Source organism: Hemicordylus capensis, chromosome 1, assembly GCF_027244095.1.
Source record: "Hemicordylus capensis ecotype Gifberg chromosome 1, rHemCap1.1.pri, whole genome shotgun sequence".
Classification (NCBI taxonomy): domain Eukaryota; kingdom Metazoa; phylum Chordata; class Lepidosauria; order Squamata; family Cordylidae; genus Hemicordylus; species Hemicordylus capensis.
The window spans coordinates 258,164,069-258,189,852 of NC_069657.1; the positions used below are offsets into that span (position 1 = coordinate 258,164,069).

Below are 25,784 nucleotides of genomic sequence, written 5' to 3' on the forward strand. Positions count from 1 at the left end.
AAAATCTGCTACTTTCCTACCAACTTAACTTCTTTTATACCTAAAATGTCACACTCCTCCCCACCCCCTGCACTGTCTTTCAGACTCTTGATTGGTTTCCACCTGTCGCATCCAGTATTCTCATTGGATCCACCTTCCCACAGATATTAAAACTTAATGTTCTGCTTTGATCATGTCCACCAGTCATCCAATCCTCCCACTTTTGACAGGGCTTGTTTACACCCCCCAATTAACTGCTACTGTAAGGCCTGTAATTATTTTTCTTCCTTGATAAGGTGCCAAGAACCATATATCAACTTTGACAAGGCACAGATGAAATGGGACTTCCAGTCTCCTCTTCACACCTTTTCCACGATCTACACTCCACAATGCATTGGCTGTCATACCTTTAAAGACTCTCTGGCTAATTAATGTCAAACCACTTGTCTCTTGCTTGCTTAGAGGCCCCTTTCTGGGTGCTTAGCCTGAGTTTGGCTCTCTGCCAGAGTCTTTAATATACAGCAAGATGTTAGATTTTCCATTTATTTGTCTTCATTTAGTCCAGATTCCAGTATATCGACTTTATTAATATGAGCTTTGATAGTTCAGCATAGTTCAAAAATAGGCCAAAGACCACCCTGTCCTGATGGCTTCAGATGGGGAACAGAGCATTGACAATCCCATTAAAACAAATAAAATGTTTTCCAAATCAAATACAATATATGCCACTCCTCTGCCAACATAACCTTGCTCCCTTCAGAGGTGGTGCTAGAAACAGATATTTCACTTCCAAAACATACTTAGGACCCTTGCTAACTGAGCGAAGAGACACCTTTTAAAGTGGTGATTATTTTATTTATTTATTGTTAGATTTCTATACTGCCTTTCGCTAAAAACAACCCCAAGGCAATTTACAAAAGTTAAAACACATAATAAAAATGAATTAAAAATATTTAGCTAAAAATGTAAAAACAATCCAATATTAAAATATATAATATACAAAAACTACACATGGATAAAAACACAGAGAAGCAGCAATAAAACAATCATGTAAAGGCCTGGATAAAAAGCCAAGATTTATCTTATATTTAGCAGGGGGAGAGCAACTGGCCCTATCTAACCCCAGCACAGCATCCCTCCAGTGGCTGTGGCTGTTATCTCTTATGTTTCTTCTTAGATTGTGAGCCCTTTGGGGACAGGGGACCATCTTATTTATGTATTATTTATTTTTCTATGTAAACTGCTTTGAGAACTTTGGCTGAAGAGTGGTATATAAATATTAATAGTAGTAGAAGGACTGTTTTGAGCAGGTGAATGCATTGCAGTATAGAAGAGCAGAATGATGTCCTCACCAGTGTTTGCTCTATTTCCCCCCCATCTGTGTGCAGAATGAGTTTTGTTCTGGTTAGCGGTATCAAAGGAGTGTGTGCACACATGCATTCAGAGTGTGGCCTTCCTGATTCAACCTGAGTAGGATCTAAAATTAACTGAGAAGACAAAAAAATAAACAAACTTGTGAGCATGCCCACGCCTTAGAGAACCCTGGTCCTCACCTAGTTGCTGCAACTGATGCAAATGACTTCAAAAGTCAACTATCACATGACTTTAGGGATTGCAGTTAAGCATAGGTGAGGATTATTTCAAGGATCAATGGAGTTCAGGGCTTTATCAGTCAAAGCTGGCATTCTTACTGTACCCAAAGACACAGCCAACAGCTGGTGAGAGAAAGAGAAGGAGTATTACAGAAAGTGAGCTATAAATCAGGAAGTTCCTTGGTTCAAATGTCACCTCCGTCATGAACTTATTAGGTGGTCTTAGGCAAGCCACTCCCTCTCAGCTTCTGCCCTCCATTGCAATAGGAGGATCATAGCAATAGCAATAGCACTTACATTTATATACCGCTTTATAGCCAGAGCTCTCTAAGCAGTTTACAGTGATTTAGCATATTGCCCCCAACATTCTGGGTACTCATTTTACCGACCTCGGGAGGATGGAAGGCTGAGTCAACCTTGAGCCCCTGGTCAGGATCAAACTTGTGACCTTCTGGTTTCAGGGCAGCAGTTTTACCACTGCGCCACCAGGGGCTCATACATACATACTTACCTTTATAGCAGGACTGCACAACTTTGGCCCTCCTGTCAATGTTCAGCTATAACTCCCATCATCCCTGACTACTGTAGCTGGGGATGATGGAAACTGTAGTCTAACAGATGAGGAATGAAGTTGTGCAGCCCTGCCTTATAGGATTGTTGGAAGGATCACAGAATAGTAATAAGAAGTGCAGTCAATGCTCACTTTGGACACATCCACATCCCTGAGCAGGAGGTGGGCCACCTTGTTTGATACCCAATGAACCTTTAAAACTATCTTCATAAGCAGGTGGTTGAGTCTCACCTCTGAGGAAGTACTAATGACAATTGCTAGGGTTGACTTGACAATAGATTTTGAAATCTGAGGCGTTCTTACCCTCGGACCTTGTGGACTCTGTTCGTGGCCTCCAAGGTCCAGGGGGGCTCCTTCCACCACCCCATCCCACCGCTGCCCCAAGGTGCTGAACCCTTCAAGAATTCAAGCTGCCATGTGTGCAACCATGGTGTGGGGGATGAGCCGAGCAGGCCTCCCCCACCCCTGCAGTGGCGATGTCAGCAGGCAGAGCAGGGTGCTCTTACCCCTGAACCTTGGGGACCAGGTCTCCGGCCTCCAAGATCCAGGGGCCTCCTTCTGCTACCCCACCCAGCTACTGCTCTGCAGCACCAAACCCTTCAAGAATTCAAGCTGCCATGTGCACAGCAAGGGTATAGGGGATGAGCCGAGCAAGCCTCTGCTTGGCTCATTCTGCACACCCCAGCCACTCACATGGTGGCTTGAATTCTTGAAGGGTTTGGTGCCATGGAACAGCAGTGGGGTGGGGTGGTGTCAGGAGGCCCCCCCAACTTTTAATTTTAACCCACATGGCTGGGGGGCCTCCGAAGCCTTTCACGTCCGGGCACCAAAATTGCCTAGGTGCGCTCCTGCTTGAAATGATATGTGTAGGACAAAAATAAAGAACACTATACAAGTTTCCAACTATTTGTCTTTCAGGCAATGCATTTGCCAGAATTAAACTTGGAGATTACCACTACTATGGTGTTGGAACCAGGAGGGATTACATCGCAGCAGTAGTTCATTACAACCTTGCTGCTAATCAACAAAGTGCTCAAGCCATGTTCAATCTGGCATATATGTATGAACATGGTTTAGGCATTCCTAAGGTAATGTCATCTACATTAGGTTGCAGAAACCTTTTTTACTGCAGATATTCTAGTTGAAGAATCAAGGAGGGAAAACAGAACTTGCATTTGGATAGGGCATTTGGCCTGTCAAACTGTGGTAACTTGATCAAACAACTGGCCAAGCAATGTTTTGAGGGACCAGTATGTTAGGAACAGCAAAGACTCTGATTTCATCTTTAACTGCAATAAACTATCACAGCTAGATAACAAGAACAAGCAAAATACACACCAAATAATTGAGTTATTAGTAGATCATATTTGACACAATAATTGATCATCTAAATTAGTCTTGTTTTGGCATAAGAAACTAAGAATGCACAATATTACCCTATAATTTGGATCAGAAAGCACTTCTGCATTAGGGATGTGTGAACTGGTTTGAATTTGAACTGGGGTGGTTCGAAGGTTCGAATTCGAACCAAACCAGCCATCAGGTTCGAGCTGCACGTTCAAATTCAAACCGAACCAGGGGGTGGTTCGATTTGAACTGGTTTGAACTGGTTAGGACCTCCAAAAGTGGGTGGGGTGGTAGCTAGCACCCATGGCTACCTACCACCCAAACCCCAAAGAAATCTGACACTCGTACGATTTTTTATGAATTTTTGAATATTATTATTTTTTTCCTCATAGGGTATAATGGGACTCGAACCAGCCCATTATTCCTTATTGTGGAGCACCCATGGGTGCCAATAACCACCCAAACCCTGAAGCAATCGGACACTCCTACGATTTTTTATGAATATTTGAAATATTTTCAATTATTTTTCTCATAGAGTATAATGGGACCCAAACCAGCCCATATCCCCTATTGTGGATTACCTAGGGGCACAAAAGTGGGGTGAGTGGTAGACAGACAGGGGTGCCTACCACCCACAAAACCCCAAGGCAATTGGACACTCCTCTGATTATTGGTGAATTTTGAAATTATTTTTGAATTCCTCATAGGGAATAATTAGGATTGCAGCAAATGTATAGCTTCACATCAGGGGGAAAGGGGAGTCCTAGAGCGGAGTGTGGTGGGTGGTAGTTCCCAGGGTGGGCAAGGAAGCTATCAGAATTATTTGAAAGGAATTGGGCAAAAGGCTGATTTTTAAGTGATTTTTGAAGTTTAAGGTTTAAAGGTTTAAGTTTTTTCTCCATAAAGAAGCATGGATGTGTCAGCAAATGTATAGCTTCACGTCGGGGAGGCAAAGGGGTGGCCTAGAGCAGAGTGTGGTGGGTGGTAGTGCCTAAATGGGGCAAGGAAGCTATCAGAATTATTTGAAAGGAATTGAGCAAAGGGCTGATTTTTAAGTGATTTTTGAAATTTGTGTGTCTTTAAGGTTAGCAGATGAGAGTGGATTCATGGTTTGTCATTGAAAATCTAATATGCTACCAAAGAATCTACACCCAGAACACTTCAGAAACAACAAAACCCAGGGGTGGTTGGCACCCTCTTTGCACTATTTCACCACTAACTCTGCACCATCCCAGCACCCCACAAGTGGCTTTAAGGTTTTTCTCCATAGGGTAGAATGGAGGTTTCAGCAGCCCCATAACTGCACTTGGGGGGGGGGTGCTGGGGTGGCCCAGAGTGAGGGTGCCAACTAACCCATGGGGTAATGGGTTTTGTTGTTTCTGAAGTGTTCTGAGTGTAGATTCTTTGGTAGCATATAAGATTTTCAATGACAAACCATGAATCCACTCTCATCTGCTAACCTTAAAGACACATAAACTTCAAAAATCACTTAAAAATCAGCCCTTTGCCCAATTCCTTTCAAATAATTCTGATAGCTTCCTTGCCCCACTTGGGCACTACCACCCACCACACTCAGCTCTTGGACACCCCTTCCCCCGCCCCCCGACGTGAAGCTATACATTTGCTGACACCTCCATGCTTCTTTATGGAGAAAAACCTTAAAGTCGCGTAAACTTCAAAAATCACTTAAAAATCAGCCTTTTGCCCAATTCCTTTCAAATAATTCTGATAGCTTCCTTACCCACCTTGGGAACTACCACCCACCACACTCCACTCTAGGACACCCCTTTCTCCCTGAGGGGAAGCTATACATTTGCTGCAATCCTCATTATTCTCTATGAGGAATTCCAAAATAATTTTAAAATTCACCAATAATCAGAGGAGTGTCCGATTGCCTTGGAACTTTGGATTGCCCTGTGGATGGTAGGCACCCCTGGGTGTCTACCACCCACCCCACTTTTGTGCACCTAGGTGCTCCACAATAGGGGATATGGGCTGGTTTGGGTCCCATTATACCCTATAAGAAAAAAATAAAAATAAAATTCAAAAATTCATTGAAAAATCGTACGAGTGTCCGATTGCTTTGGGGTTTGGGTGACATGTACCCCTGAGTGCCAGTTACCACCCTACCCATTTTTGGATGTCCAAACTGGTTCTAACTGGTTCAAACCGGTTTGAACCAGTTCAAATTCAAACCGAACCAGGGGGAGGTTCGAGCAAAACCAAAACCGAACCACCCCCCCTGGTTCTAACCTGGTTCGAATTTGAACCGGGCAAACCGGTTTTGTGCACATCCCTATTCTGCATGTGCATGGAAGCAATATTTCCTTCCAGCGGCAGGAAATACTTCATAGCATGTTGCTTCAGAAGGCCCTCTGACCTTGTGGAAAATACCTTTCAGGGATATAAGGGGCAGCCCGTTGTCAAGGGTTCAACACTGTTGGGCAGCTACAAAGGGCTGCAGGCCTCAGAAGAGTCCACTGCTGATCCCCTAAGATGGCCTCTGTGCTCTTTAGCCTTCCTGTGATAATGATGGCAAGACTGCCTCAGGGTTGACCCAGGAGGAAGGGGCTCATGGAAGGAAGTTTGCCAAGAGACCCAGAAACCTGGAACCAGCCCTGGGGATTGCTATTGGAAAGGAGAGCCCAGTGCACAAACAGAAAACACAAACACATGGTGCTTGGGGTCCCACCATATATTTCTATCCTACTTTTAGGCAACGTTTTTTACAGCTGGAATCTTGTGCTGCTCATGCTATATAAGTGCATGAAATGACCACCAGACTTTATATTAAAGCATGTTAACTGTATGTACTTTCTCTTGGTTTCAGTAATAGAGTTTTGCAACACTAAATATCTTTCATATCAACAAAAATTATTCTAAAGACGCAAAAATTGCACTGCTTCTGGGAAGCACCTTCATTTCACATAAAGTCACCTGTAAATGTTAGAAACGGCTCCTTATTTTTAGGATATACATTTAGCTAGAAGATGGTATCATCTTGCAGCAGAAGCAAGCCCGGATGCTTTTATACCAGTGTTCCTAGCATGTATAAAACTAGAAGTTATGCATCTGTTAAACGATCTGCAGCTTCTTAATGTAAGTATGATTTACACAATCACAATCTGTTGCCATTTTTTAGGACCTGCTGTTCCAAGATACCTGTCTTGTGAAACTGCTCTTCATTTATATTTAGATTTGTCAGTTGTCAAACCTAGAGTGCTATTAAACCAGTTTTAATATTCAGACCACCTAACCTGGTGCCAAACATGTACATATTGTGGCTAAAGTTTCATGTTAGAATAATTTCCTTTGATGCAAACTTCCTACAAAAGGAGAATCCAGACTCTCAACGTATAGAGGTGTGATTGTAAGCCTAAAATCTTCAAAGTGGAGTTGGATGTGCAAAGGTTAATGTGCATTTAACTGTATCTCTGACAAGTCTAATGGAAATCTCTGGCCTTCCTTAATTTGTGGGAAGTAACTTCTTCAAGGCAAGATACTCCTTAGCAAACGAAGCATTTTGTGCCTAAGGAGTCAGATTCCAAAGTCCTGTAGACATAGATCAGCATCACACCAGCCTGTATTGAATTCCTGCAGAAAGAACTGAAGGATGAGCCGCCGCCAACCAACTGTTGGCATCAGAACAGTATACATAAACTGGGTACAAATTTTGTGGGTACACATTGGTTGTGTTCTCCCTCTCCCCTTAATTGCTTCAGTCCTACAAGCTGATGGATGAGGGAGTGATTTGCTATTCCTTGTGCAAGCCGATAAAACCCTGTCCTGGGGCATGACTATTGCATGTGTAGCATCCTCTGCTACCAAGAGCTGATGGGGGAAGTCAGGGGTGTTGATATAATTGAGCAGATGCGTTCAAAGAACCTGGGCCCTCCAGCTGCATCCCTCCCAATTTTCTTCATTATCTCCCTCACTCCAAGGGGCTGCTGGGGAGAGGGGCGAACACAGGCCCCCTCTCCTCTAGCTACGCACCAGGGTGGTGTGTGGTCATAAGAACATAAGAACAGCCCTGCTGGATCAGGCCCAAGGCCCATCTAGTCCAGCATCCTGTTTCGCACAGTGGCCCACCATTTCTGACCCAAGAGTTTCCTAAGAGGTTGGGGAATCCCCAGCTTTGGTAAAGACCCTCTTCTGTTTTGTGCTACCCCACCTTTTGGGAACCCAGCATATCTATATGTAAGGAATCCATTTTACTAACAGATGAGTGGACAGACGGATATTAGCATTCAGGCTTTTGAGAGCAATATTAGGCTGTCTAACTTCAGCTCAGGATACCGACATCTACTTCTTCCTTTACTACTCCCGAAATGGATGAAGGCTCAATGGCTGGCATAATAAGGACAATTACTCACAGTCATCTCATTGCCATCACAAGGACAAGTTTGGCAATGTCTAACTTGTCCTTTCAATTTCATTGGGACAGCTCTGCGTAATTTTCCTCAGCTACTGGCTACAATTAAGAGCCACTTAACTTAGTACAAGTTTCCCAGTGTGATTACTTGTTTTCTGGTAACACTTTTGCTTCTCTTACTGTATCCAATTTTACATCAGGAAGGGTCTTACAGGAACACTGCCACTTGGGACTAGTGTTTAATATAGCACCAATGTGCCAAGTGACATACAGAACAAATAATTTATAGTTCCTTTACAGCCTTTGTTAGATGGGCAGTAACAGAAGAAAAATACATTTACAATGAAAATAGATCAAGTGAGAGCCATGGCAATGAGGGATCAGACAAGACAGGGACAACTTATAAAATGCTTTATTTAATGAGAGTTTTGAAGAGGGATGTAAAAGAATAAAGTGAAAGGTTGTTCCAGGCATAAATAGCAATCAATGTAAAGAGAAACTGAAGTGGAAAGGCACAAAAGGGATTACCAATACCTAAATTTCGGGGGCAGGGATATCGAGAAATGTTGAAGGGATGCTGGGGGACAGAAATCATGTTCATGGTGTGGGAACTGCTGCACCACAACTTCTTTCTGTGCCACTTGGGTACTACCAGAAGTCCTAGGCCACATAGCAATCCATGTTGTGGCAGGTCCCTATGCTAGAACAATTTTGAAAACAAGGGCAATGCTGGCATGGGAAGGATCTGCAGGGTGGGCTTCCCATGTGTAGCCCCGATATTACACTTGCAGCACAGGAAATAACCACACTACAGTAGCAAAAGGAACATAATCAGTACTTAGAGGTGGACTCGAAATTTAAGCAACCAGAAATTTATAGTTGATGTGGAGTGCGGCAGGGACTTGGCTGAAGTATTTAAGGAAAGCTGATGTGTTCATAGTGATGAGAAAGAGAAAGCTTTAGCAGAGGCATTCAGGACAGAGGGGCCAGGGGAGATAAAGCAGTGTGCGAGAGGGGGCTATCTTTTCATCTCCTGCTTATAGGTTTCCCAGAGGCATCTGACTGGCCACTGTGGATGGGCCTTAGCCTGATGCAGCAGGGCTCTTCTCATGTTCTTACCAAGGAAAAAGTTACAACTATCTACAGTAGATAAGAGATTACCAAAAAACAAAGCTGGGGTTTTAGCAAAGGAGGGAATGCTTTATGAAAAGCAGGCAGAATTTAGCTACACAGATGTGAGGAAAGGTGTTCGATAATTCCTAGGGGCCTCTTGAGTCAGGGGAGAGAAATCTTTCCAATACAGAAAGAAGTTTGGGAAAGAAAACAGCTTGTGTGGAAGGATTAGGAATAGTCTTCCCTTTGCTCAACTTGCGATGTTAGAGCAACTTCCAGGAAGACATATTAACCAGCTAGATATATCAAGGATTGACAAATCCCAGATGCCAGGGAGCCATGGTGCCTAATTAGGATATTCAAAGATTTTTATTTAATGAAATTTATATTTGTCCCCAGCCTTTTTTCTTGTCTATGTTACTTGTAAATGGGATAAAGAGAAGCTCATTTACTCTCCTCCCTTCTATAATGTCAGTCACTAAGTCCAATAATTTTGTCTTCTTGGCCATTTCCTGGGTCGAAATAAAATCTGTCAAGGCCTGAGATTATGGAGTTATGGACAGAAAAAGAGGTCTGGAATAAAAGAAGAAAAGCGTTGAAGAGGAAGAAAGAGGGCGGGGATATAAAGCTCTTCTGGGATTCCAAACAAGGGAGCAAAATTGCTAAAAAGGACACAAGAGTAGTCAGAGGCCCCTGCTAATTGAGCAAATACCCCTGCTAATTGAGCAAAGAGACACCTTCTAAAGTGGTGGTTCTCTAAGATTTAGCCAGGGGAGAGCAACTGGCCCTACTCAGCCACAGCACAGCATCCCTCCCGTGGCTGTTGCTGGTGTCTGCCTTATGGTTTCTTTGTTTTTAGATTGTGAGCCCTTTAGGGAAAGGGAGCCATCTTATTTATGTATTTTTTCTTTTTCTATGTAAACTGCTTTGAGAATTTTGAAGAGCAGTATATAAATATCAGTAGAAGTAGTAATAGTAGAAGAAAAAGAAAGAGCAACACAGAATAGTATGTATGAGGGTTCTCCTCATACACACCATGGTAAAGAGATTATTTTTCTGTTTCAACAGCTTACTGCAAACTGGAAACTGCCCACATGGGATCGTGTGCTAAAACTACATTGGGATCTGTTTGTAATGACATGCATTATTGCTGTGTTACTTGTACAGTTGTTTAATGTTATACAGAATTAAAACAGAAATAGAATGAGAACTGCTGTCTCAAATTGTCTAAACTTATTTTTAAAAAATCAAATACAGCTTTAGCTTCTATTGGTCACTAAAATCAAACAAACCAAAACTTACTTTAAGCCCACTTCCCAAGTTCTCTCCCAAGAAGGGGTGTGCATAAGATCACAATGGCCCCTGCATCAAGCCCCTCCCTAGTGATGACTCCAGGTTCAGCACTTATCAGCAGATGCTATGCTGAACATGTGGGAGTTTGGTGTGAGTGTGGGTAGAGAGGATGGGGGCATGGGTAGTTGGCACACTCTTGCTCTGCAAGGCTATGCAATTTAAAGTATAACCAAAATGTTTATCGCAGTCATAATCCACCTGACTCCTGAGCTCATTAGCTATACCTGAGCAATGGTATACTAGCTATACCTGAACAATCAGACAAAAGAGTTTATTTTTTTCAAGAGCAGCGACTTTGATGGTCCCTGCCTAAAGAGCTGCCTGCCAAAGGTGCTGGATTTGTTGTTTGGATAAAGGGTACAAAAGCTTTCTTAAAGTGGGTTAGTATCGTTGCACTTCTAGAAACAATAAATCCTGTCTTAAAAAATAATATTTTCTAACTCTAAAGTGTACACTATTATGTCAGCATACAGTTCTCTTACGTTAAAATAAATATACATCTTATTTGCTTGGGGGCAGCATCTTTGGGGCTATTTTACTTTGTAAACCCACTAATTCTTTGAGAGCTGCCAGAAAGGCTTTGCCTAAGACTGTGAAGTTAACTTGTTATGGCTCTAGCATAATAGAATTCCCTCCTTAAGGGAATTCTGCCACATCACCCTATAGATTTTTACAAATGATTGAAAGCCCTAGACCGAAACAGAATTTAAAGTCAATTTTAGTAAATCTGTATTTTTAAAACAATGCTAGTTATTTTATTTATACAGGTGTAAATGTAAATCACCCATTTATGAGAAGATGGGATACATACTTAAGGATATCCCTCAATACTCAGAAACGTTGCGCTTGATTAATTTAAGTATCATTACTACTTGATAATATGCCTCAGTAATATTCATCCTCATTTAAATCCCATTAAGTAACAGATGCATAGACTTCATTTTAGATTATGTCCTTTGATCTAGGTAAGTAAAGAAACATGTTATTTAATAGTCTAGCTACCTCCACTTTAAACTATCACCTTTAAGAGTGATTAGACTTCTTTTCTAGCCCACAATCCCAAGAGCTGCATGAAATGTTCCACATGTGGCTTGGGGCTTTTCAAGGCCTTCTTAGCTTAATGGTTACAAGAGCTTTTCAAAACGCCCAGATGTTATCAGGCGGCACTTCAAGTAATCAGTTACTAGGTTAGGGTTGAAGGTAGTTAGTTACCAGAAGCATATACTTGGGTAGACAAAGCAACACACACCAAAAAATAACTTCTAACGCAAGTCTTACTAAAACACTTTTGCCTAATCTAAACTTCCAAAGCCATATGCCTTGGCTTCCTTCCCTTGGTCCTCACCAGGACTTAGGTGAGAACAACCCCCTGCAATCCATGACCCCCCCAGGGACTTGCACCCTGCGAGGACTTGGCAAGACTCCATGGAGTAAAGAAACATGTTATTAAATCGTATAAAGTGGCAGTAGCTAGACTGTCACCTTTAAGAGTCATTAGGCTTCTTTTCTAGCTCACAATCCCAAGAGCTGCATGAAATGTTCCTCATATGGACTGGAGCTTTTCATGACCTTCTCCCCAATACAATGTGCCCTCCCAGAGCTGCTCCTGACAGTCAGGCAATCCTCCAGTTTAGCATTTTATGTGGGATGAGGAGGAGCAGATGGAAATGAAGATGTTCCCCTTGAGTGTGTGGATGTACTTCATGCATGCCCAGAGCATTCTTTGGATCCCAGCCTTTGTATTAGCAGCCTATTTGAATGCAAAGCCTGTTTGCTTAACTAGATTTGTTCTCATTCTTAGCAAATGCCAAGTATTTTCCAACACTGACATATGCATGAGATATGTATGATTCACTAGTATCAAGTATGTTCTGAATGCAACTATATGGATGAAACCCTCTAATTACCGGAGGTCTTTGGAAAGGCCCTGAAAAACTTCTAAGAGAGAGCTGCCTACTCCTGCTTGTTGGCTATTTTCCCAAAAATAAATAAATAAATAAATAGATTGATTAATTACATTTATATCCCTCCCCATCCAAATGGCTCTGGATGGTGCACAGCAGCAAAAATAAAACCTGTGAACCAGTCCTTTGAAAACAATAATTACAAAACAATTTAAAAACTGTATAAAACCATTAATAGAAAGAGGTACCATGAGGAGAATGATCTTTCAGGTAAATTGCCAATGATTCATTCTCCCTCAGTGTGTCCATAGGTTGGGAGATGCAAAAGCCTCTCCCAGTTAATGGGAGGGAGTTCAGGGTCAGGCCCTGGCCCTCACTAAGGAGTCACTTGCTGAAAGACCTTTCTCCCAGAGGTGGTGGCAGCAGAGGAAATTAAATATTGCAGCCTAAAGTGCCAAATAAAAGACAAGGATGTCCAAGTGGCTGTCCTGCAAATATTGATAAGTGGGACCTGCATAGAGAATGCTGCAGATGTGCCAGTGCACCCAGTAAAGTGGGCTGTGATACTCCCGGAAGGTGTCAAACGCCTAGAAGAATATGTTTTATTAGAACTGCCCTGGAGTGCTGGCTAGACACTCCAACTATGCTTTTGGCTTAGCATGGGGAATTAGCTTGGCTGGAGGGAGCGGTTTGGGTTCAGTATCAATCTGAACAAGTTTTGTGTTTTGGAAATGGATGAGGAAATGTAATTCAAAAGTTTTATTAAAGATAAATGGGTGTACAGAAAGGCAAATGTTGAGGCAGGAAGTGATGTCATACCCATGGCAGACAACTAATTCTTGAGCTCCTCATCCCAGGATTTAATAGCAGCTTTTAAAAGCTACCATAGCAAAAATGAAGAACTCAAGTACTGCAACGCCTAAGGATCACAACAAAAGAAAAAAAGACCTGAAAGATTTCCTCTCCACTCCGCAATCTCAGTCAGAGCCCTCATAAAGTCCTAATCAACACAACCAAGAAAGGCCTTATCAACACAGCAAAGAAATGGCTGAAGGGGGATCTCCAAGCCTCATTTTGACTCAGAATCAACAAACAAATGATACTCAGCACCTGCTAAATGAAATGCAGAAAATCAAAGCAGACATTAACACAAATGCAATCATTATAGCAACCTCTGCAGCAAAGACTAGGAGAACTTGAGCAAAAAATTCCAGACATCGCCCAGACAGCAGAAACACAGCTATCGAGGTAAGTACAATCTTACAAACTGATGTACAAATAATGCAGAAAAATGAGGTAGACTATCTTACTCTCATTGAAAACCTTGAAAACCAATTTTAAAAAGGACTTGATCCAATTTAGAGGCTTTGAAGAGAGGGTAAAAGGTGGGGATATTATCTCTTTTCTCTACATAGCTAAATAAAGAGTTGTAATTGGAAACAGGAAAAAACCTAACTATCATAAACAAATATAGAATGGGTTCCCCATCCATAAATGAAGCACAACAAGGTTGTTGTAAAGTCTCTGGATATGCATACAAAAAATACATTTCAAGAAGCAAGACGATGTGGATCCTTTCAATATTTGAATAAACCTATGCAAGCTTTTCCAGACCTATTTCCAGAAATCTTGAAATGAAGAACAATGCACCCTGTAACAGAAGCATTAATAGCAGCACATATCCCCTATAGAGGGGACTTCTCTTTTTCACTTCAAATTCATTATAAGGGAACAATGCTGACCAGAGGCGTAACTAGGGAAAACGGTGCCCGGGGCAAGCACTGAAATGGCGCCCCCCCCCACCGTGCCCCCCGTCGCCCCCCCCAACATACTACATTATACTTAGGTTTTTCCTCACAAGCGCCCACCACCGCCGCCGCCAAGCCAGGCCACTGACTGGCTGCCAGGCGCCAGCAAAGCAATGGGGGGGGCGCAGGCGGCGTGGAAGGGACCGCTCGTGGGGAAGGGGGCACTGACGCGCTCCTTTGACTGCTGCAGAGCTGCTGCACTGAGCAGGAAACATTTGTATTAACAATTTAAAAAAAAAATTTAAAAAAAATTGGTCATGGCGGTGCCCCCCACGTGACCAGAAAAGATGGCGCCCGGGGCATGTGCCCCCCCTGCCCCCCCCCCCATAGTTACGCCTCTGATGCTGACAGTCAAAGATTTAGAAACCAGTATAGACCTTCTTTGGGCCTACAGATAACACAGAAGGATGAAATAAAAGAATCGCCCCTAAAGAACCTTAAATGGAAAAACAATAATTGCCTAACACCATCTTTCACTTTCTTCAAACTGAATTCCAATGTGATGCAACCTTGTTATCTGCAGTCTTCATCAAAACATCTCTTGAGTGGGATGGTGCTGGGGGTGTGCCTAGCAGTTCGGTGGCAGCTATTACTGTAGTGGTGGGGAATAGAAGAATTGGCGCTGGCAGAGCAGCTGGCCGTTACAGGGGAAGGGAAATCAGTAATTTAGTAACTGACTGTTTCCATTTCCAACTGCTCTGTCAACTCTCAAGCCATGGGGAGCAGCTCCAACGACCCACAGAATCTGGCCTTGCTCCTCTGCAATGCCAGGTCAGTTCAGAATAAGACCGAAATTGTCCACGATTTGATCGTGGATGAGGGAGCTAACCTGGCATGTATAACTGAGACCTGGTTTGGGGGGGTGGCAAGTGGTCCTTTGTGGGCTCAGCTTCTCCCACCAGGTTACTCTGTCATGGAGCAGGCCAGGGGAAGTGGGTGGGGGAGGGAAGGGTGGAGTGGCTGTGGTCCATAAGAATACCATTTCCCTTACCAGGGCCCCTGTGAGACAGCTGACATATTGAGTGCATATTTTTGAGGCTGGGAACTAGGGATAGATTGGGGATTCTGTTGGTGTACCGTCCACCCCGCTGCCCAACCGACTCCCTAACTGAGCTGGCGGAGCTGGTCATGGAGTGGGTGTTGGAGTCTCCTAGACTTTTAGTGCTGGGGGACTTCAATATCCACTTTGGGGCTGGCCTGTCTGGTGCGGCTCAGGAGTTCATAGCAGCCATGACAACTATGGACCTATCCCAATTAGTTTCTGAACCAACTCACGTTGCCAGCCACACACTCAATTGGGTCTTTTGTTCAGATAAGTGGGGTGTTCCATGGGTGAGGGATTCTGTCATTTCCCCATTGTCATGGACGGACCACTACCTGGTTAAGGTTGGTCTCACAGCCGCAATCCACCCCTGCTGGGGTGGTGGACCTATTAGGATAGTCCATCCAAAAAGGCTGCTGGACCCAGTGGGATTTCAAAAGGCCTTGGAGGATTTTGACGTTGGTGCAGCCAGAGATTCTGTCAATGCCCTGGTGGGAACCTGGAACAGGGAACTCAAAAGGGCAGTAGACACGATTGCTCCCAAGCATCCCTTCTGACCTGCTTAAAAAATGGCCACTTGGTATACTGAGGAGCTGCGGGGGCTGAAGGGATTGGCTAGGCGACTAGAACGCAAGTGGAGGAGAACTCGGTTCGAATCTGACAGGATACAGCATGTGACCCATTTGAAGGCTTATGCGGTGGCAGTGTGCGCAGCGAAAAAGAGATTCTGGTCTGCTCGCATTGCGGCTGCAGGTTCACGCTTGGCAAAGCTATCCCGGGTTGTGAGGAGTTTGGTTTCTGCTCCTTCTATGTCAAATCAGTCCCTGGAGTTGCTCTGCTGTGATGCCTTTAATGGGTTCTTTGCAAATAAGATCTCCTTTATTCGGGCTGACTTGGACTCCACTGTTTCTGCAAGGTCTATGGAGGAGGTGTCCAGCAATCCCTCTTGCAGTATTAGATTGGATCAGTTTCAATCTGTGACTCCTGAGGGTGTGGACAAGCTGCTTGGGGCGGTGCGGCCTACCACCTGTTCTCTGGATCCTTGCCCGACTTGGCTGCTTCTGTCTAGCAGGGAGATTGCTGGAGGTGGCCTAGTTAATATCATAAATGCATCGCTGAGGTAGGGTACAGTGCCCCCCTGCCTGAAGAAGGTAATGGTTAGACCACTCTCAAAGAAGCCTTCCCTGGATCCCTTAGTGATGGACAGCTACAGGCCAATCTCCAATCTCCCTTGGTTGGGCAAGGTGATTGAGAGGGTGGTGGCCGACCAGCTCCAGGCAGTCTTGGAGGAGGAAACTGATTTCCTCCGCATTTCAAACTAGCTTTAGGGCTGGCTATGGGCTTGAGACAGCCTTGGTCGGCCTGACAGATGACCTTTACCAGGGAATCGAAAGAGGGAGTGTGACTCTGCTGGTTCTTCTGGATCTCTCGGTAGCGTTTGATACCATCGACCATGGTATCCTTCTGGATCGCCTGGGGAAGTTGGGGATAGGGGGCACTGCTTTGCAGTGGTTCCGTTCCTATCTCTCGGGTAGATTTCAGATGGTGGAGCTTGGTGACAGTTGCTCCTCAAAACGGGAGCTGTTATATGGAGTCCCTCAGGGCTCCATTCTGTCACCAATGCTTTTTAACATCTACATGAAACCGCTGGGTGAGGTCATCAGGAGGTTTATGCTGATGACACCCAAATCTACTTCTTTTCATCTTCAGGAAATGGCACTCATTCTCTAAATGCCTGCCTACAGGCAGTAATGGGCTGGATGAGGGATAATAAATTGAAGCTGAATCCAAACAAGATGGAGGTGCTCATTGTGGGGGCTCAGAATCTGAGGGGTGAGTTAGATCTTTCTGTGCTGGATGGGGTTACACTCCCCCAGAAGGAGCAGGTGTGCAGCTTGGGAGTCCTCCTGGACCCAGGCCTCACCCTGGTATCTCAGGTGGAGGCCATGACCAGGAGTGCTTTCTATCAGCTTCAGCTGATTCAACAGCTGCGCCCATTCCTCGAAGAGGATGACCTCAAAACAGTGGTGCATCAGCTGGTAACCTCCCGGCTTGACTATTGCAATGTGCTCTACGTGAGGCTGCCTTTGTAAAAAATTAATTATCAGTTGGCTCAGCTTTCACCTACAAGAAATTACACAAGTCTTCCCTGAATGGGATAATGAATATATTTTTGATAATGCACAGTGGTGAATGCTTTAAAAATCCTTTCTGTTAATTGTAATGGCTTGGCGTCATGTGTCAAACACTCTAAATTATTTAAAATGTTGTGTAAACAACAAACCGATGTTGTATTCCTGCAAGAAATGCACACAAAGAAAATAACTTTAAAACTATTCAGTTATTCCATGTTCCCACAACAATATATTGCATCAGGAACATCTAAATCAAGAGGGGTAGCCATATTAATCTCTAAAGACTGCCCTTTTAGACCTTCTAAGATGCACGCTGACACAACAGGATCTTACATATTTAAGAGGGCACATTATTTGATAAACCTGTGATACTGGGCTCAATTTATGCCTCTAATACCAAACACCACTTTTTCCTCAAACCACTTTTTTTTTAATTACAAAAAACAAATTTTAAAAACTGGATTATAGGAGGAGATTTTAACACATTAATGAACCCAGTTCAGGACACCTCCAACAAAGCAAGACAATGTACTCAACACTAAGGCAAAACTATGTTAATGCAATTGACTGAAAAATTCAATTTATTGGACAAATGAAGAGAACTACATCCACTGGAAAGAAACTATACATTGTATTCAAACAGACATCAAACATACTCCAGAACTGATTATATTTATATCTCAGCCCCTATGCGGCTATATTTACAAAAAGCTTTTATTGGAGATAAAATCTGGTCAGATCGTAACTGGATCACAGGATGGCTACAATTTGAGGAAAAGGAAAAGAAAAGCAACTTATTGAAATTAAACACATCTTTATTAAACAATAAACATATAGTAAAACAATTAGAAAACAAAATCCAACAATTATTGGAATTTAACACAGATTGTGGAATAAATCAACCAACAATCTGGGAAACATTTAAAGCCACGCTTCAAGGTGAGTGTATAAATCAAGCATCATAGGCCTTGAAATGCAGGAACTCAGAGAGAGAAATATACAAATTATTAAAAATCTAGAATCCGAACACAAGAAGACAGTAAGTAAAAAAATACAGTCTATTCCAAAAAGCTAGATGAAAACTGAACTTCTTAGAATTCAGAAACAGCTATTATTTTTAAGACAGAACTATTATGAAAAACTATTATGAAAAAGGTGCTAGAGCAAGTAAATACTTAGCTAGAAGAATAAATAATAAAATTCTATCTAAAACAATCAGACAACGTACATCCAAAGACCATAGGAATGTAACAAAAGCTACAGACATCTTGGAGGAACTAACTAAATTTTATGAAAATCTATATACTTTGGAATCTCCACAACCGAACAGTATTCTTAAACTTGTAAATACATATCTTCATACTAAAATAACATATTTGCATGCTAAAATAATGAAGTATCCTATTTCAGAAACAAATTGCTCAAGCTAGAACATCCACTAAACTGGGCAAATGTCCTGAATCAGATGGCTTCCCAATAGACTTTTACAAATCATTTAAATACAAACCCAACAAACCTCTTACTATCAGGGGCTTCCACCATTGGCCCAACGGGTTCAAAGAATCTGGGCCACCACCAATCAGGGGCCACAAGTGTGGCCCCAGACATGCCCCCCACATCTGACGTCAGATGCGGGGGCATTATTTCAGTCCCAAACAGCGTTGTGCAGCCCCGTTTGGAGCCGAAATCAGTCTACATTGTGTTGGCAGCGTGGCCAGAGTGACTTTCCCTGCCTTAAAGGCAGGGAGAGCTGCTCCTGGTCTCACTGCCAATGCAGTGGGGTGGATCTATCTCCCTCCCAAATGGGGCCACGAGGCCCTGTTTAGGAGAGATATCTGCCCATGCTGCATTGGCAGCGTGGCTGGAACGGCTCTCCCAGCCTTTAAGGCAGGTAGAGTCATTCCGGCCCATGCTGCCCAATGCAGCACGAGCCGATCTCCTTTCCAAATGGGGCTGCATTTGGAAGGGAGACCACGCCCCTGCATTTGATGTCAAATGTGGGGGCAGGGCTAGCTGTGCCCCGCATCTGACTTCAGGTGAGGGGGTAGGGCCAGGGGGCTGTGGTGGCAGCTGCACATGGGCCACCGCCAGCCTCACTCCGTTCCTGCTTACTATACTATTTAATGATGCCTTATATAAAGGCAAAATCCCACAGACCTGGAAAGAAGCCCATTTAGTGGTAATTCCCAAGTCAGATAAGGATCTTATAAATCCTGGATCTTATAGTCCAATATAACTGTTAAATCAAGGCACTAAACTATTCACAACAATATTAGCGAAAAGACTGACCAACGTTATTGCTCATTATATACATTCTGACCAATCGGGATTTATCTATAAAAGAGTTTAGTGGATAACACAAGAAGAACCTTTAATATTATACACTATGCTAAAAGGAACAAAATTCCTCTCACTATATTCGCTTTGGATGCTGAAAAGGCTTTTGGCAAGCTAGAACCTAATTATCTACAACACCTACTGGATAAACTTGTATTTGGATCAAAATTTAAAATAATAAATTCTTTACATGATACCCCGACAAGCGAGGTATTGGCTAACGGTCTATACTCAGAAGACTTCAGAGGGGCACTAGACAAGGCTGCCCATTATCCCCACTTCTGTTTGTCCTTTCCCTCAAACCCTTGGAGAATGCAATGAGATCATCAATAAAAATTAAAGGACTTAAAATTAAGAAAGTTGAGCATAAGATTAGTCTCTATGCAGATGACATTACTCTATATCTAACCAATTCAAACCAAGCAATCTTGAGTATAAAAAGTATCTTAGAAAACTTCAAGAAGGCATCAGGTTTTAGCATCAATATCAGTAAAACCATAATTGCTAATTATAATTCGTCAGTGGAAGAAAATTTATGGCTACAAAACGAGACACAACTCAAATGGGCAAGAGAAAAGTGGAAGTCATTAGGTATTTGGATACCTACTTATGGTGCCTCACTCATTGGGATTAACCATGTACCACTCTTTCAAAAGATTGAGCAAGATCTCTGTAACATGAATTCTTTAAACTTATCATGGCTACAACAAATTCATTTAATAAAAGTAATAATCTTACCAAAAATCCTCTTTTTATTTTTCTAAAGCCCAGGTCTCACAATGACAGCAGATACGGGACAAGTTTATCTGGAGTTATAAAAAACCAAGAATACAAAGAGTGATACTAAAACAACAAACAAGTAATGGAGATTTAAAATATCCAGATTTACAACTATACTATGACTCCACAATACTTTCGTGCTTACCTAAACTTATATTATCTCACGCTGACTGGACAGGGACTTGGAGAATCAGTTTTCCTATCTGTACAACATCAAAGAAATATCATGGCAAACCTGGAAAAGCAGACCATCAACGTGCAAGGACAATCCATACTTATTAAACATCATTCTAATTTGGGACTAATGGCATCATATATTAACTCCATCCCCATCACCTATAACCCCAATTCACAGTCAACCTTTAAAAAAAAACACCTGGAGTACAAGTTAAATCTTTTCAGTACCGTAGAAAACACGGGTTTACAAAATTATATCATTTTGTTAGTGGAAACAAGATAATCTCAAAAGTTGATTGCCAAAACAAAAAATCCCCATCTCCCTTGGTATGAATATATTCAATTAACTCACATGATAACACCCATACTCAAAAATCTTACTCGTTCTAAAACCTTTTTTTGGAAACAACAACAACAATGGACAACAATGCATATAACAAAGGACTGCTTTCTCAAATATATGATGTATTATTAAATTATTAAATGAGAAATGGACTGTACTTTATGATATAAAAAGAGATGGGCACAAGACTGAGACCAAGAAGTCACTGACAATCAATGGAAAAATATTTAGAAGTCCTACTCAATGTTTTCTTCTTTAAACATCAAAGAGGAAATTTATACAATATTAACCAGATGGCATCTTTCCCCCTCAAACTTAGCTGCAGCAAATCCAGATATGTCCCACTTGTGTTGGAAAGGCAGCAGGGAAAGGGGCTCTTTCTATCACTGGTGGTGGTCTTGTTCATTTATATACAAATTTTGGTTACAAGTACACAAACATTCTATTTATTGATTGATTTTTTGATTTGATTTGATTTGATTTGTATACCGCCCTTCCAAAATGGCTCAGGGTGGTTTAGAGCATGATAAAAATAGTTAAAATGAATTAACAATTAAAATCAAACTATTAAAACACAATTAACCAATTAAACAGGTAAAAACTCTGGAAATCAGGGCAACAATTTAAAACAGTTTAGAACAGTCAATCATTTGAAACCCTGGAAGGACAGGCCAAACAGATAGGTTTTAAGGGCTCTCCTGAAGGACAACAATGATGTCAAATTACGAATTTCTGCTGTGAGTGCATTCCACAGCCCAGGAGCAGCTACAGAGAAGGCCCTCCTCTGTGTCGCCACCAGACAAACTGGTGGCAACTGGAGACGGACCTCCTAAGATGACCTTAACGTGTGGTGGGGATCATGTAGAAGAAGGCAGTCTCTTAGATAAGCAGGACCCAAGCCATTCAGGGCTTTAAAGGTAATAACCAGCACTTTGTATTTTGCCCAGAAACATATTGGCAGCCAGTGTAACTGTTTCAAAACAGGCATAATATGGTCTCTCCGGGTTGCCCCAGAGACCAATTTGGCAGCCACACTCTGAACTCACTGAAGTTTCCGGACTACGTACAAAGGCAGCCCCACATAGAGCACATTACACCCACTCCACGACCAGCTCCGCCAGCTCAGTTAGGGAGTCGGTTGGGCAGTGGGGTGGACGGTACACCAACAGAATCCTCAATCTATCCCTAGTTCCCAGCCTCAAAAATATGCACTCAATATAAGTCAGCTGTCTCACAGGGGCCTTGGTAAGGGAAATGGTATTCTTATCTACCACAGCCACTCCACCCTCCCCCCTCACATCCTTTAGCCTGCTCGATGACAGAATAATCTGGTGGGAGAAGCTGAGCCCACACTGGACCACTTGCCTCCCCCAACCAGGTCTCAGTTATACATGCCAGGTCAGCTCCCTCATATACAATCAAATCATGGACAACTTCATATTAAACATATTAAAGCAATATTAAACATAGACCTAGAGTTAAGCCCAATGAATTATTTATTGGACTTACCGCTACTCACTACTTCAAACAAAGAACTCTTTAGCCTCATAACTATATCAGTGAAATTTGTCAATGCCTCACATTGGAAGAAAAAAAGGCACATGTCAGAGCATGGTTCACAGAATATGGGCTACAATGGTTATGGATAAAATTTCTTCACTACTGAAAAATGATACCAATCAAAACCCAAGTGCACCATAGTATGCCAGGTGGGAACCCTGCTGGAAATATAGAGAAGAAGGACAGGACCCAATGCATGACCCTAATGCTCTGAACTACATTTACTCTTGGTGAAAGTGGATGATCATTTGTAGAAGCCAGCTGATTCAAGTTTGTATGTTCAAAACTGGAGATTTAATTGAACGATGCAGGGGGAATTAATTTTATAAATATGTGTCAGTGTTATTCCATAATATGATACCTACCTGCCATTGCATTTTGAAGGGGGAAATTCTATTTTTTAAAAAAAAAATTGAAGGCAAAAGTTAGTTTAGGCAAGGCAATAAAATCTTAGTTAATCACCTGAGCGAGAATCTTGCTGAAAGTAATTTATCTTAAAGTCCAAATTGAAGGTAGATCGGATTCACTAAGGTGCTTAGATCAGAGCCTGGCTTAAGGCTTGCAGAGAAAAGTGCTTAAAGGTGGGGAAGAAGAGAAAAAGAAGGGATGAGGAGACTTCTCAGAGAGGCAAGGCATTAGTTTACTTATCCTTGGTCTGGTGGTGCATTCGTTGCACTTGCAGGAAGAGCAGTGAGGTGGGGGAGAAATGGGCGAGGAGCAAAAGCTACCACTTGCTTTGAAAGTCTGTGGATAGTAAATCCAAAGAGATTCCAAGGCCGTGTGCATTGAAAGGGCTTACATAAACCTCAAAACATGCCCGTAGGCAGTTTTCAAACCATGCTGCCCACCCTGAAGGTGGTAGGTTTCAAGCAAGACAAAAAAGCTCATTGCTACTTGAGTGTATTAATCTTGTTACACTCCCCACACCCCAGATGATCTGGTTGGCCTAGACTCCTGATTAGAGCCCTCGCGGGAGTGAACAGGGGCCTCTCAGCTTCTTTTCAGTGGTCATCACCCCCTATTTGCAGAAGCTTGCACTGCAGAGTCAGGGGAGCCCTGAGGCTTCTGTAATGGAGGCTTTTCCTGGCTTTGGGGTATCTCTCCTGTGCTGGCAAGAAGGCCTCTCCATTGCTTCTGAACCTCTTCTAGGACCAGCTCCTTGAACCAGACTTGAATATATTAGGGGGTTTCATCCACCCACACTGGCACTGAGCTCCTTGAACCCTGGAGCTGTTGGGGACTGTCAAAACTCACTACATCTGGGCCACATATTCTGGCCCTTGGGAACTTTATGACCCTCTTCCAGGCTTTCAGGGGTGATTGTGGGACTGCCTGAGCCCCCGACATCACCTGTGTACACAACCAATTCCCCACTATCGGGGGGCGCGCGCTGTGATTGCAGCTGCTGCTAAGCTGGAATGGCAAGCAGGGTCCTACCCAGTTGGGAGACCATGGCTGTACCTTAGAGACCCACCTCTTCTTTGGTTGCGACTCAAGAATCTGCCTGAGGTTTGCACAACTCTCAACATATGTAAGCGGCAGACTGATCCAAAAAGGAAGCCTCTCTCTTGCTGCTTCTCATGCTGTCCCAGTGATTAAACGGGTTTTGCCTGGTTAAAAATGAAAATCCCAGCTGGCTGATGCAGCTATGTCCTGTCTTCTTTCCTTTCCTAGAGATACAGGGACAGATAAGGCACCGAGGCTCCTGTTCTAGAGCCAGACAGGGCGGAAACTGGAAGGCAGTGGATATTCCTCTCCTACATGGGTTATCTGAGCTGTTTTGCTATTGGCCCCTCTCTGGGAGCAGGTCGAAGGAGCAACCTGATCTATGGATAGATACACTCCTCCACTGAGGGAGAATCTCAGTTCTACCACCGAGTACAAACAATTATGATAATTTAAGATTTCTGTTCATCTAAAGGATTTTTGGGATAGGATTTGTCGTGGCCTCTAGTCTGCTTAATTTTCCTCAAAATTTCTTTCAGTTAATTATCTGGGTTTGCATGGCTTACACATTAGACTTCCTCTGATATGAAGGAACAGGACAGATTTCTTTCTGTATACCATCATTCCTTTATCAATAGTATGATCTCAGGAGTTCTAACACTGAATGACAGGCAGCATAGTATAACAATGACTGACTTGGAGAAGGAACTCAGGCTCAAACCTCACCTCAGCTGTGGAAATGAATTATCCCAAGTGGTGAGGATAAAATGGCAGGGGTAGGGAGAATGCTACACTGAGCTCTATGTAAGAAGGATGGGATAAAATGTGTTAAAATAACCATCCCCTCATAAGGATGCTTTATTGCCTTACCATTTTCTTACTAGTGTTGACAGAGGTCAAAGTTTGCTACAGGTAAATTCCTATGATTTGCATGGAGCTACATTTCTTTCCAGTCCAACTCTTCCATTATTTCCAGTTCACAGACTGCTCTATGGACTGGAAGCACACAAAAGAGACTGAAAAATACAGCTCTGTGTAAATCACACAAAGCAATCAGAAAGGGATAGTAAGCCTAATCAAGGATACCAAGTGATCTGATGGCTTTGAACTTTCCAAGAACACCCCTTAGAATTAAGTGGCTAACTGCCCAACTGATCTTTGTCCCAGACTGACCCTGAAGTTCTCACCTCAACAGCTCACTCACAAGCCATAAATGCAAGCCACAAATGCAGTAATATATCCTAAGGACAAGCTCACACAGTTACTTTCCTCTCGCTGTCAGCTTTCCTAACCTGTAATCATACACTCACACAAAAGAACTGGCATATGAATTAGGGAGTTCACAAACTCCTGTGTAGCAATTTCTGTTGTTTGAGTGGTTGAAGGAATACTGACATGGCTGGTTCCAGCTGTGTTCACGTATTGCAGTCACACTTCTGTTTCTTATATTGCCTGGGCTGACGACAGGCCATCTTCTTCCTATGTAGGAAGAAGGGCGAACAAACCTGTCTAAATGTAAACAAGCAGCTGGCCAATCCCATCTCTCTCAGCCCAACCTACTTCACAGGGTTGTTGTGAAAGAGAAACTCAAGTATGTAGTACACTGCTCTGGGCTCCTTGGAGGAAGAGCGGGATATAAATGTAATAATAATAAATAACAATAAGAAGAAGAAATTTGTGCCTTCTATTTAAAGCAAACTGATTGAGTAGCATGACTTCACACTTTCAGTTGATCCATCTCACGTTACCTTTAATTCATGGCATTAAAAACACCTTTATGTTGCATTTATTGACTTTTCATCAGCTTTTTACTCTAGATAGAGCTAGATTCTGGGAAAAGCTTAAGACGACTGACATTGACAGTTAGCTTCTCAGGTTACCAATTGAACTGCACTCTTAACGGCCAGAGCAAGAGTGGGCCAATA

General features: G+C 42.8%; 1 protein-coding gene and 1 long non-coding RNA gene across 14 annotated transcripts in view; one reads left to right on the forward strand and one right to left on the reverse strand.

Moving 5' to 3' along the window:
* SEL1L2 (SEL1L2 adaptor subunit of ERAD E3 ligase) overlaps positions 1–10,184 on the forward strand; it is a 106,571-nt gene extending 96,387 nt beyond the window's left edge. For 10 of the 12 annotated variants that reach the window (XM_053284576.1, XM_053284582.1, XM_053284577.1 and 7 more), the window contains 3 exons: positions 3,061–3,230; positions 6,460–6,588; positions 10,043–10,184. In XM_053284576.1, coding sequence (XP_053140551.1) covers positions 3,061–3,230; positions 6,460–6,588; positions 10,043–10,165 — 422 coding nt within the window. In that variant the 3' untranslated portion in view covers positions 10,166–10,184. The other 2 variants (XM_053284575.1, XM_053284578.1) reach the window with 2 other exon arrangements.
* Positions 10,185–17,779: 7,595 nt separating this feature from the next.
* Positions 17,780–24,386, reverse strand: LOC128339999 (uncharacterized). 2 transcript variants are annotated; one of them, XR_008313392.1, is made up of 5 exons: positions 23,888–24,386; positions 22,876–22,987; positions 20,479–20,536; positions 20,292–20,359; positions 17,780–17,977 (listed from the first exon to the last, which is right to left on the reverse strand). It is a non-coding gene; the product is annotated as an uncharacterized LOC128339999 (long non-coding RNA). The 2 variants fall into 2 exon arrangements; XR_008313391.1 differs by lacking the exon at positions 23,888–24,386 and having other exon boundaries at positions 22,876–23,875.
* Positions 24,387–25,784: the final 1,398 nt, after the last annotated feature.